Source organism: Dasypus novemcinctus, chromosome 8 (assembly GCF_030445035.2).
Source record: "Dasypus novemcinctus isolate mDasNov1 chromosome 8, mDasNov1.1.hap2, whole genome shotgun sequence".
NCBI lineage: Eukaryota > Metazoa > Chordata > Mammalia > Cingulata > Dasypodidae > Dasypus > Dasypus novemcinctus.
In genome coordinates, this window is record NC_080680.1 from 10,624,957 (window position 1) to 10,637,586 (window position 12,630).

At 45.6% G+C, this 12,630-nt stretch overlaps 1 protein-coding gene across 1 annotated transcript in view; it reads left to right on the forward strand.

Moving 5' to 3' along the window:
* Positions 1-1,761: 1,761 nt before the first annotated feature.
* Positions 1,762-12,630, forward strand: part of SHC3 (SHC adaptor protein 3) — a 183,447-nt gene continuing 172,578 nt past the window's right edge. Inside the window, exons 1-2 of the mRNA XM_058301443.1 lie at positions 1,762-2,730; positions 3,329-4,194. Coding sequence (XP_058157426.1) covers positions 3,706-4,194 — 489 coding nt within the window. The 5' untranslated portion in view covers positions 1,762-2,730; positions 3,329-3,705. The remainder of the gene's footprint in view (positions 2,731-3,328; positions 4,195-12,630) is intronic.

A 12,630-nucleotide genomic window follows, 5' to 3' on the forward strand; every position in this document is an offset into this window, starting at 1 on the left:
CTGGAAAGGCAAGGCAAAACTTTCCCCCTCAAGCCTCCAGAAGGGATGCGACCTGCTGACATCTTGATTTTTATACCTGTAGGACCCATTTCGGACTTCTGACCTACAGAACTGTAAGACAGCAAATTCATATTAAGGCCCTAATTTGTGGTAATGTGTTACAACTGCATTAGAAAGCAAACACACTCTTTTAAATATCAATTTGCTAGGCTACCAAAATGCAATATACCAGAAATGGGTTGGCTTTTACAATGGGTATTTATTAATTTACAAGCTTATAGTTCTGAGGCTGGAAGATGTCAAATCAAGGCATCGACAGATGATGCTTTCTCCCCAAAGACCAGCTGCTAGCGATCCTGGGCTCCTCTGCCACATGGCAAGGCACATGGCGGTGTCTGCTGGGCTCTCCCTTCTCTTCTGGTTTTTGTTGCTTTCAGTTTCTGCCTTCAGTGGCTTTCTCTCTGCTCGTCTGAATTACATTCTCTTAGAAAGGACTCCAGTAAGAGGATCAAGGCCACCCTGGCCACACCTTACCTGAAGTAACCTAACCAAAAGACCCTTAAAAGTAACCTAATTAAAAGATACCACCTCCAGTAGTACCACACCCATAGAAATGGATTAGCTTTAAAAACATGGTTTTCTGGGGTGGGTCCGTACAGCTTCAAACTGCCACACACAATGTTCTTGAAAAGCTCACCATAAATGATCTCAAGTCTGACTTTCTATCGGTTTTCTTTCTTCTCTTTTCTTCTGTGTTGTCACAACATGAAAATTTCATTTCTCATGCCCTAATCTAATAGTCTTCTCTCTCACTCTCCTCTGTGTTGTTGCACACGGCTAAAACCAGATCCTCAGGCTTTGGGGAATAAAGTTTAAAATAAGCATTAGCGTCCCCGAGCGAGGGTTCAAGGGGCTCTCCTGTGAGGGAAGGGTATGAGTGTCTAGGCATGAGCTTTGCAGCTTCTGTTTCCATGTTGAGAGAGACCTCTGGGAATTTCTTTTCTGCTTCTCTTTTATGTTTTAACATGTTACCATCCTCCTGATAAGTGAGGTTTTATGTTACTATTGTCTGCTTGGAATATTAATCACCCTCTTTGATTATGTATCTTTTTACCTGGAGCAGTACAGGAAATACACTTGCTGTTTATAATTTTAAGTGACCAATTTCCCTCTATTTGCCTCATCATAATAAAAGAAATAAAAGTCTCCTGTTTGCTAAAGAGTTAACTATGTAGCCTTGGATTTTTTTCTCCCCTAGGAGTCTCAGAATGTGGACCCGCTGTTCTATATTCCTTTCATAAAAAAAAAGAAGGGAGGGCAAGGTGCTCAGGTTTTGAATGTGCACTCAGTGTACATTCATAATAAATGCTGAACCGAATGGGCACATTCATGTTTGCTCCTTGATGCAAATGAACCTGGTGAATGGAAATCTTGGGGCACAGCTCACCTCACAGAGAACGATCCAGCTCATCCCCACACCTGACAAATGGTTCTTGAATTTTCTGGTAAAACGAGCCTTCCCTCTGTCTATCACCAGCTGTCCTCTTCATTTCTGGATCTTTGGAATCAGCTGCCTTTTTTTTTCTTTCTCCCAACACTGCTGTTGGAGAGAAGATCCCGCCTTTGATTGAAATGGAATCTTCCACTATTGAGCAAGCCTTTGTTGAATGAGTCATCGGGGCGGCTGCTGATTGGCCGGGGCCGCTCGTACCCAAGGGATTGCTTGGCATAGGCTGCAAGGGCCTGCTTCATTCACAGAAACGCTGGCTGGCTTGCTAGCCCTTTCATTCACGCAAACAGAATTTCATTCACATTTTGCCGTTTTGATCTGCTTCTAATGAAGACCACGGTTTGGGAATGATAGGGCTGTATGGGTTTAGATTGGGAGGGGGGGTTGATAACAATCGAAACCCTCTATGGGGTGTGTATTTGCTGTTGCTATGCAAGCAAGGGGAAGAAAAAAAAATGAGTGCTGTGTGGTGGCTGCTCTGCTAGGGCTGCGGCAGAGAGAGGACCGCCAGGCGCGCGGCCCGGGTGGGCTTTCCAGGGCCGGGGGACGCGGCTGCTCTTTGACGGCCCTGCACCCAGGGAGCTGGCTTCACTCAGCACGCCCTGAACGGCACGAGTTAAGCCCGGCTCCCTAAGGCTCTTTTCAGGATTTGGTACTTCACGTGCCACAGATGTTCAGTCTTGGGGGGTGCTCGAGGAGGCTCAGGATGACCTGAAAATGTGCTCGAGGTAAATGCATCTGCTTGCGCAGAAGTTGCCTGGAAACTTTGACAGCCAGTGTCTCATTCTGCCGGGCAGGTTGTCTTCACGCAGGAGGAAGATTAGCAGAGGTGTCTGATGGCAAGAGGGAGTGGGCTCCCCTGTCTCCAGCCGACCTTCTTGGTGTTGTCAATTTCCTCTCTTCCTCAGGGAGTGGAAGAAGGCCTGCGCATTCCCCTTTCAAAGCTTGAATCTGGCTCCTGAAAAGAAGGTGTTTTTTTTCCCTGTGGATTTCATGTGTCACAAGAGCAACCGCATCTTTTTTCCCCCTTCTTTACTGCAGGGTTGCAAGCAGCAACTGAAGGGATATGGAGATGTATTTGTAGCATTTCTTAGGCATTTTTCCAGAGCTTAAACAACACATACAGTTGGGATAACGCTGCAAACACAGCCCCTTCTTTGGAATGGATTTCTGGAGCCTCTTGCCACCCATCAAAAAAAAACCACTCCTCTTCGTTGGAAGTAGGTATTTAATTGAACTCTGGCTAAGAAAGATTGCTCTAAATTAACTGTGAAGGCACCTTACTTGGCATTATGCACAAGTTCATATGCAGATTTTTTTTTTTTTGGAGGACCTGCATTGGCACAAAGACACTTATGCTGCTCTGATGATTTGAAAAGGAAAAGAAAAGCCCAGGATATTTTATATCCACTGGGATGGAATATTCCTTTTTGTGCTATTTAAAAATTCCTGCTGCTTTCCAAATCTGAATTCATCAGGATTTGCTGAAGATCGTAGTCTTAAAAAGCCTTCGTCACATTTTAACGCGTCAGAAACTCTTAGGCTCCCACAGATGGGCTGAGCTGGAAAGATCAAAACATAACCTAGAATCATGGGTTTCAGAGAGTTAATTTGATTATTGGGAGGAACTGGATTTACCTTTGGCACAAATGTGGGGGGATGGGAGGGTGAAGAATCAAAGGTTGGAAGGAAGGATCTGGGAAGGTAGAGAAAGGAAATTTGAGAATTGATTGGTTCTAGTGTGCTGTCAGTGGGTGGATGTAGTTTTTTTTTTTCTTCTTCTTTTTTTTCCCTTTTTTTTTTTTTTTTTTGCTACAGGAAGTGATTTGCAGTGTTCACCGAGCCTTTGTTGAGAAGGGTCTCCTCATTGAGTGAGTCATGCTTTTGGTGTGAGAGACTTGGCAGCTGCCAGCAGCTGGAATCTCTACCAGAGGAAACTAATACTTTTCCAAATCAAACGTGGAACCCTAAACCGTCTCCTGGGTGGAGGCCGTGTTTTCAGGGTGTGGGGAGGGTACGATTTTCTTGTTTCTCTTGCCTCCTCTGAAAAACAAAAACAAAACCAGAGCTGTACCGGGGGCACCCACTTTCCGTCCTTGCACCGTAGACGGTGGCTCGCCTGCTATGCGAGGGAGCCTGCTTCGGGGCTGGCACCAGCGGCGCCCGGGCGAATGCAGGCGAGCCGCTAGAAGGGCATGCTTCAACGGACCAAGTATAACCGCTTCAGGAATGATTCGGTGACATCAGTGGACGAACTTCTCCACAACCTGTCCATGAGCGGCGGCGGCGGCGGCGGCGGCGGCAAGGGCTCGGCAGTGCCCGCGACCTCCGCGGCGCCCCCCTACCTGGTCTCCAGCGAGGCGCTGCGCAAAGCGCCGGGCGATGGGCCCAGCAGCCTGGGCCACCTGCTCCACAAGGTGTCCCACCTGAAACTCTCCAGCTCGGGCCTCCGCAGCCTGTCGGCGGCCGCGAGGGAGCGGGCGGGCGCCCCGCTCACCGGCAGCTGCAGCGCGCCCAGCCTGGCCGCGGGCGCCCCGGGTCCGAGCAGCGCGCCGCGGGCCCCGGGCGCGATGAGCGCCGCCAGGAAGGGCCGGCCCGACGACGAGCCGCTGCCCAGGCCCCCCCGGGGGTGGCTGCACGCCAGCGACCAGGTCCTGGGGCCCGGAGTGACGTACGTCGTCAAGGTGGGTGCCGGGCCGAGGCCCCCGGGGCCGGCGGGCGGGCGCGGGCTGCGGGGACACGCGCGCTTCTGGCTTTCTTCCCTGCGGAGCGCCGCGTGGCTCGGAGCCCCGGGGTGCCGGGGGCTGCCGGATTTGTCACAGGAGGGCGAGGAGATGCTCCCTCCTTAGCTGTCAGGGAAGAGGCAACTATACCTGTGCCTGTTCAGCATCCACTGGGAATTTTTTTTTTCAAAATCGGGTGTCCCCCGCTGTGGCCTGGTTTTCCCTTGGACCCGCTCTTCTGACCTGCCTTGGCCCCTTGGCCTTACAAGATGCCCTGTTGGCGCCCCTTTCGGCCCCTGCTCCTGTAAGCGGCGGGTCACGCGGCACCTGCTGTACGTTCAAAGCACTTTGAAGAACTGGGGCAGCCTCCTGGAGAGGAAAAATGCATGTGTTGTCACTTCTTGGGTTCTGTTTTCCCGAGGAAGGCCGGTGCTGCCTTTCTCCCCTCGCGTGGACTAGCCCTCCACCCCGTGGAGGCCCAGCGCTCTCTCCTTTACGTAAGATGGGTTGTGCATTCTCGCCCAGCAAGCTTTTCTTTGGGGTTGGTCTCTTTCTATACTTAATGTTTTTTGGTTTACAGCAGCAAAACTAGAATTTTCTAGTGACTGTACTCTTTAACTTAAATAGGTGCTGCATCTAGAGGCATGGGCTGCAAAGGAGTTGTTGTTGTTTTTTTTTTCCCCTCCAACACAAAGAGTATAAAAGGCAAGATGAATCCAAGGAAATTCCTCCTGTATGCAAACATTTTATGATATTTAGGGAATTAAACACTCAGCACAGTTAAATTAGTCTGGCTAAATGCTTATTTTCTCTTTGCATGTTGGTAGCAGCTAGCTACTATAGTGCTCTAAGACTGGGGCAGATATTTACTATATGAGGTATGAAAATGATCAAAGTTGCGTTAGTTAAGTCCCGCCCTTCCACGGCATTACTTTTCATTTAAAAAGAAATGAGATGCAAACTGTATCTCCACTGTGTGGTTAATAACATTGAGAAACCTGCAGTTTGTGATGCCTGTAAATGTTGGCAGTAGATCAAGTCTAAAAATTCAACAGAATGCATCCTCAAGTAACATGCAGCACCTTCATAATTTTTGTTGGCAAATAGCAAAATATTAAAGGAGACATTTAACTTTGAAGGTTATCTTAAACTATATAAAAAGTACTTATAAACAAATGTGACAATCAGTGTTAAAAATTAAGCCTCCTTCATCTTCTGAGCCTGCATTTTCATTTCATCTTAGTCTTAGTGTCTGCAGATTATTATATTTTACCCAAAGGGATATAGTTCAGCCTAATACATTTGGTTGCATTTATTGTAAAACATCATGAATTTCCTACCTGCATTGCCTATTTATGTTATATAATTGGGGGCCCCAAATAAAAAAGAAAATGCAAAACAAACAAAACAAAACCCCTTACAACTTTGAGGTTAAAAAGTGACACTGGAGTATATTACTTCTAGAGTGTTAGTATAATACCTATCTCAAAAAAGAAAAAAAAGGTCTGCATTAAAAACAGACAAATAGATCTTGGCAAAGCTTTGGATACCTGTTGCGCTTAATGCAATATATATAGATTTCAAATTGAGGGAGAAGTCTCAAATTTATGCCTTTGAAGTTTTTCTTAAAAAAGAACCCAAACATTCAATATGCTGGGCGCTTTCTGTTTGCCGTTTGAAGAACGAAGGCTAGTGCTAGAGTTCAAACATGGTAAATGAATGCTGGACCTAGTAAAATAAGTTGTTTCTTCTGAGACATGCTGTTGGCAGCAGGCTTCGTGGCTTACCCCTCAGCACAGAGCAGAGAGCAGGATTCAGACAGAGGGCTGGGTCTTCTCTGTCTCTTTCCTTCACTAAGTCTCGTCTCACAGTCAAAGGGAGATTTCTGAGTTTGGGGTTGCAGCTGGGAGCATGGGGCATGATTAATTAGTAATTTAAGCTGTCACTGGGCTTGCCCCCTTGCCCCTTATCAGCGGAGAACGTGCTGTGCTGTCACATGAACAGAAACTCGGGTGTCGGCCCTGACTTCTCTGGAGAAGTTTGGAATCACATGGCAAAGGAAAGCAGACCCGAAAGGACACTTTCTCGCGGCCGTGGTTGATTCACATGATCACATGGCCCTCTGTTGGTGCACGTGTGCAATTTTCCCCATTCCCTGAGTTGAGTCTAAAACCGTGAACTGATTTTCTTGGAAAAATATAAAACTGAAAAAAAAGTCTTAATTTAGTGTTAATTGGCTGAGTTGTGAATAGATTTACTGGTATTGTTACTTCAGAATTTCCCTGGCAGATAAAAATGGGCAAAAGTAGAATATTAATGGACATAGATTGTATAGTCTAAAGGTTTAGAGTTTGGGAAAGAACTTATTTCCTTTCCGATTTACATTTTTTTTTAACTTGAGGAAAATTCCCAATGTTTTCAAGTTTCCTGGAAAATTCGTATGATGTATAATTATAGATTTCCCCCTCACAGAAACACCAACTTGCTAACAATATTAAGATTCTGCACACAGAAATATTATTCAGGCGTATTTTAATTCTGTCTACTGATATGAAAATGAATTTTTAAGATACAGAAATACAGCGGGTTTTGATCAGCTAGTGAACATCAAACTTTTTGAACAGCAGCTTGTAATATTATTAGTGAAGGATATAAAATTTCAAAATGGAAAAAAAGTTATTGAGCAATACCAGAATTCAAAGCCCATAGAATTGTTTAATTAATCCTTCGTGCCATCCTTTGAGTTTGCTAATTACGCTTGACGTTTTGCCAGTGAGGAAGACTCTAACATAAGCAGGTTTATATTTATGCCACAATGGCCATCGGTAACACCTTTTTACCCCCTTAGGTGTATCTGACACTTATGTTTTTTATTTTATTGTCATAAAAGATACAAGAATTTTTGCCCTTGATAGACTAATAAGGATAATCCAGCAGCAAAGATCAATGAATATTTTTATGAAAATTGCATTGAAAAACTCAAGTCAGTTTACTATTTGGGCAGAACAGAGAGAGAAAAATAAAAACAATTGTTGACGACACTGGCTGCCCAGCTCCTTTAAAATTGCGTAAGTCAAAGCTTGGGTTAGGGCCCTGTCTGTGCGTGGATTGTGCTAGCAGGTCTTTAGCAGGTCTATAAGGCAATATACCAGTGTGTCCCTTTCTCTTCTCCTGTGTGCACACACAGAACCAGAGGCTTTAGGACAGAGAAGAGCCACAAACAGTTCATGGGTGCAGGGAGGATGTTTCAGTTCTTAAAAATAGCCATTGGGCCCAAGCGGAGGAACCATCTGAAGACAAATGTCACCCTTAAAACTGCTGGTCTGCGTCCACACACCGGTGTGTGTGGGCTGTGGCTGGAGCAGGGTGGGCACGGGTCAGCATTTAGTCCCGGGATGGGGAGAAGAAAGCCTCCTCCTTAGAGCACAGTGCATCACAGATTTCAGAAAGGGCTTCGAACTGTGATGCAATCGTTCGATCCTAGCATCCAACAGCAGGAATTAAAAGCAATGGCTTTCGGTGCTCCATGCATAGGGCTACTGATAAAGGCATCCACATTTTGTTAGGAGAATAAGTATTTGTGGCAGGAATAAGTATTGGTGAAGGCTTAGTCAGACTTAAAGAGGTTTCAGTTTGTGGAGGATCATGCTGGTATTAACACATTAAGTTACAAGCTATTTATAGGAGATTTGAACCATCGGAAAATTACAGGATTATTTCCTGGTGTGTTGGATTGTGTTTCTTTTGGAACGAAGTCCTGTTTTTGCTGGGACTCTTTAAAAATTATTTTATATCTCTCATTTGTGAGTCTGAGGATATTCGGGGTGGTATAAATTGTTTGTTTTATTTATAAGTGTTCCTTGCTCTTTATAGATGGTCTTTATAAATTGTATTGGCTCTAAAATTGGTAATTTTTTCACTTGACTCAGTGTTTATAAAAATATCTTCAATATTCTTTTTTTACCACCATGATCTTTTGGTAACTGTGAGCAAATATCATACAAAATAGTCATTCACAAAGCTATTTAAAATTAGCCATGAGATGTTATTATGATGTAATGGATCGAATTTTATATTAATTCTAGGTTAAAAATGGTAGTTTCTTTGGTCCTTGACGTGGAGTTGAACTTTAAAAGTTAATCTTTTTATGTAACTTGTATACAAATATGATAACATCTTAAGTATTACGTATAAATGTTGTCCAATGGTTTGACAAATAGTTCAAAAATTATTTTGACATCAATTGGCAAAGCTATTTATTTGATCTAGAAAATGTGTCATTTCTCTTTTGATGTTACACAAGCATAGAAGACGTGTTAAAGACACATACACACAAACACACATATACAGACGTGCACACAGGTACACACATAGGTCTATATAAACATACACACACGTTCACACATAGACACACATAGACATGGGTGCACTTAGCACACAGATCCACACACAGGCAACATGTGATAACTGTGGACAAGGCGCTGTTGTTTTTTTCTTTCGGGTAAGAAAATAGTAAATGCCATATTTCCACAAATACCTGATCATATCCCTCATTGTTTTCACACTCAACATTTACAAAGAAATAATACTGAAAGCTAAGCTACTAAACCTTAATTCTATACAAGGAGTTATGACTACTGCCTCGCCAGTACAGTTCATCCTTGAATAGACGTCCTGTTTTTAAGGGATGTGGGGCAGATGTCACTTAAGCCAAGCCTCGAGCAACAAGAGTCCAACAGCCGCGCAGAGCACACCTAAGAGACCGGCTTTCCAGCAAACGGCTCTCCCTGAAGGGTGCAGAATTCCCCCGGGCTTGGATGATGGCACATCGGAGCAGGGGCTTGCTCTGTCCTGGCTTGGCTGAGAGGTGGACACCCGGGACTCCAGCTCCACTTTGCTGCTTCCTCGTGTGGGGCGTGGGCTCAGCCCGCCTCCCTGGACGGAGGGGTTGGGCCAGGCTCGGCGTCCCTGGGCGCTGAGGGCGTTCAGTCCCGTGCGCCTTGCCAAGGCAGGACTGGTGAGGCCCTCACGAGCGGGACAGTTCCTCGCTCCCAGAGCTAATGTAACTAAGAGAAACGAGACGTCACTATCAGGGGCGGGCTTTCCCAGGGGAGGTTCCGGCCAGCCTGCTGCGGTCAGGGCCTAACTCCACGCTGCGAGGAGAACCCAGAGAGGAGGACAGGGCTCAGAGGGAAACCGTGACTGCGAGTCTGCATTTTAAACGGAAGGATCCGGGGAAAGATTCAGTGGAGTTATTTCATGCAGAAATAATTTGGAAAGAAGTGACCAGTTGCCCATCTTTTCTGAGCAAAGATAGAAAACATTTTGTAAATGTAACGTGAGAGATCCGCCATATGCAATGGATAAGGGCTGTCTTTATGGCGGGAGGCACTAGCGCAGCAATGGCTGAGTGGACGAATGGCCACCTCAGAATGTTTGGCAAGGTCCATCACCATCCAGGGAAGGGTGGAGCCTCCAGCCATGATTTCAGGCTCCTGAGAGGAACTGTCGTGGGATCTGGGAGCTGGAGGAAGACGCCGCAGGGAGATGGAACAGGTGCCCTCACTTTGTCCCCTGCAGCTGCCCAGGTCACTGGCACCCCCAGAGCTATCTGAATATGTGAGACCCCTCAAAGTCAAGGCTTTCTGAGAAAAAAGACATTGTAAGAGCTTATTGCTACAATGCTGCTTATGTGAGACTCGAAACCATCTCTGTGTGTCATCTGGAAACGTGTTGTTTCCCTCAAGTGGAAAAACCTCTCAAAAGAGTTCTTCCTCGCTTCTGCCTGTGGAATAGGCAGAAAAAGAAGGAAGGGTTTCCTTTCAAGTTAGAAGAATTTAAGCTGGTCCAATCCCTTCAAAACACATGGATCTTGGCCTTAACCCAATCTCACCAAGATTAACAAGAATAACTGCGCTCTGCTGACATCACTCTGACAAACTTCATTGGTCAGATTCCATTAAGTGTAATTGTTTGGCAGTCCGTAGGGACTGACTGACGAGAGACATTTCATACCACGGCTATTTTGCTTTGCCCATACGGAACTGTTTTAAAGGCACCTGCCCGAAGAGAAACCTTATTTTAAAAACAACAACAAAAATCACAACACGGTTTTAGCTCCTTTGACAAAGGCCTAGTGTTCCAACCGGACTTTCAGCAGAGATGCCGTGTAATCGGGGCCTCTTATGTTTCCTCCAGTGAAGGATAAATGGGCTGCTTTCACTTCTTGGGGTAAAACAATACAAACAAGACTGCACCTTCTTTGCCTCCACGAGTCAGCCTGTGACAAGGACGTACTGGTCCTTTCCAAGTTGGATGAAGGAGATGATGATTAAGTGCTGATGGTGAGGATATCCGTGTGTTTCGTCATACACAAGTGCGTTGAATCATACAGTCGGATCTCCTAGCCTTGTTGTCTCCCCCAACCTTCTTTAGCCCAGGAACTACACTGCAGGCTGGCAAAACATGCATTGCTGTGAAGTTCCTGAGTGGACTACTGGGTTGTACCCTGTCGAACCTCAAAGAACCTCTTTTACCATCCGCATTTAGCATGTCCCTTCTTGCTTCCTCTACCTTACTGGGGTGCAGTTTGGAGAATTTCAGACGTACACACAACACACAAAACATATGAACGTAAAAAGTAGGGAGAGGTGAGTGGATGTAGCTCAGTGGCTGAGCGCCTGCTTCCCATGTACGAGGTCCTGGGTTCAATCCCCGGTACCCTGAAAAAAAAACTGGTAAAAAAAAAAAGTAGGGAGAATAATACAATGAGCCTCAAAGTACCCATTGCCCAGCACCAACAGGCATCAACTCATCAATTCACCATTTGCACCCATCTCTTCCCCCCACCGAGATATTTAAAACAACCTCCAGGCTTCCTATCATTTTATCTGTTGCTCTCCTGATTTTTGTGGGTGTGCCTTACAACCTTTTGGATTTTCTGGATGCTCAAGGTCCTTTTAAAAACAGGGGCCTCAGGCCGGTTGCTGGTGGTGGCGGCCCTCAGTTAATAAGGAATCGACCAACGGTGTGGATGGTGTGGATTTGCTGGGCGCCTCCCGCCTCGGGCCACAGAGAGCTTACCAAGTTTTCGATTATCCAGGTGCAGCATTGGGCTTACTACGGCAAATATGGCAGAGCAAGTTCCTTTCTGAAAGGCATTCCAAGGTCACCGGTTTTGACCGCAGGTTCCTTGTGTCAATGCTGTGGGTAGAGGGGCCCAGCTGCCCTGATTCCCCTTTCAGGGAGAACAAAATTGCCTTCTGGAGAGCCACCTCCAGGAGAGGGGTCAGAGCTGTATGTCCTCCCACCAGCTCAAAGCTCCACTGGGCCACCCACTCCCTATCACACGGCACCTTTTCCAAGGATCCAACAATCCTTTTGGAAATGGGTATTTTCCCCTCCCCCCAATTTTTTTTTAGAAGGTAGAGGGAATTGAATCCTGGACCTTGTACATGGGAAGCAGGTATTTAACCATTGAGCTACATCTGCTCTCACCAAATTGTTTTAATTTATTTTATTTTTTTTAAATTTATTTTTTATTTTTAGAAGATACTTAGATTACATAAAATGTTACATAAAAAAATACAAGGGACTCCCATATGCCCCACTCCCCACACCTCCTGCTTTTCCCCATATTAACAACTTCTTTCGTTAGTGTGGTACATTCATTGCAATTGATGAATACATTTTGGAGCACTGCTGCACAGCATGGATTATAGTTTACATTGTAGTTCACACTCTCTCCCACTCCATTCTGTAGGTTATGGCAGGATATATAATGGCCTGTATCTGTCATTGCAATGTCATTCAGGAAAATTCCCAGTCCCAAAAATGCCCCCATAGTACACCACTTTTCCTCTCCCTGCCTTCTGCAATTCCAGTGGCCACTGTCTCCACATCAATGATATAATTTTTTCTATTGCTAGAATCACAATAAGTCTATAGTGGAATGCCAGTAAGTCCACTCTAGTCCATATTTTATTCCCCAATCCTGAGGATTCTGGGATGGTGATGCCCACTGCACCTCTAATTGAGAGTGGGCTTTGATCCCATATGGTTGATGCATGGGATTCGCCTGCTTGCAGTTGTAGAATCTCTTGGTTCCTTGGTGTGGTGGTTGACCATCCTCACATCCTTGTTAGTTGTCCTGGGTGAGTCCAATGAACTGGAAAGTAGGTTTTGCAACTCCACTGAGGCTCAGGGCCCGGCTGGTACATGGATAGCCCAAAGATTTAAGTCTCTTGGACATATACCTACCAACTTCAGTGCCAACTATAGGTTCAATAAAAGGGACAGAAGAGGCCTGTGTAGAAAAGCCACATCTGAGTCCAACTCTGTCACACTTGGGGGCACAAACTCCAAAGTAGGCCCCGCTGGCAAGGCACCAAACTCCAG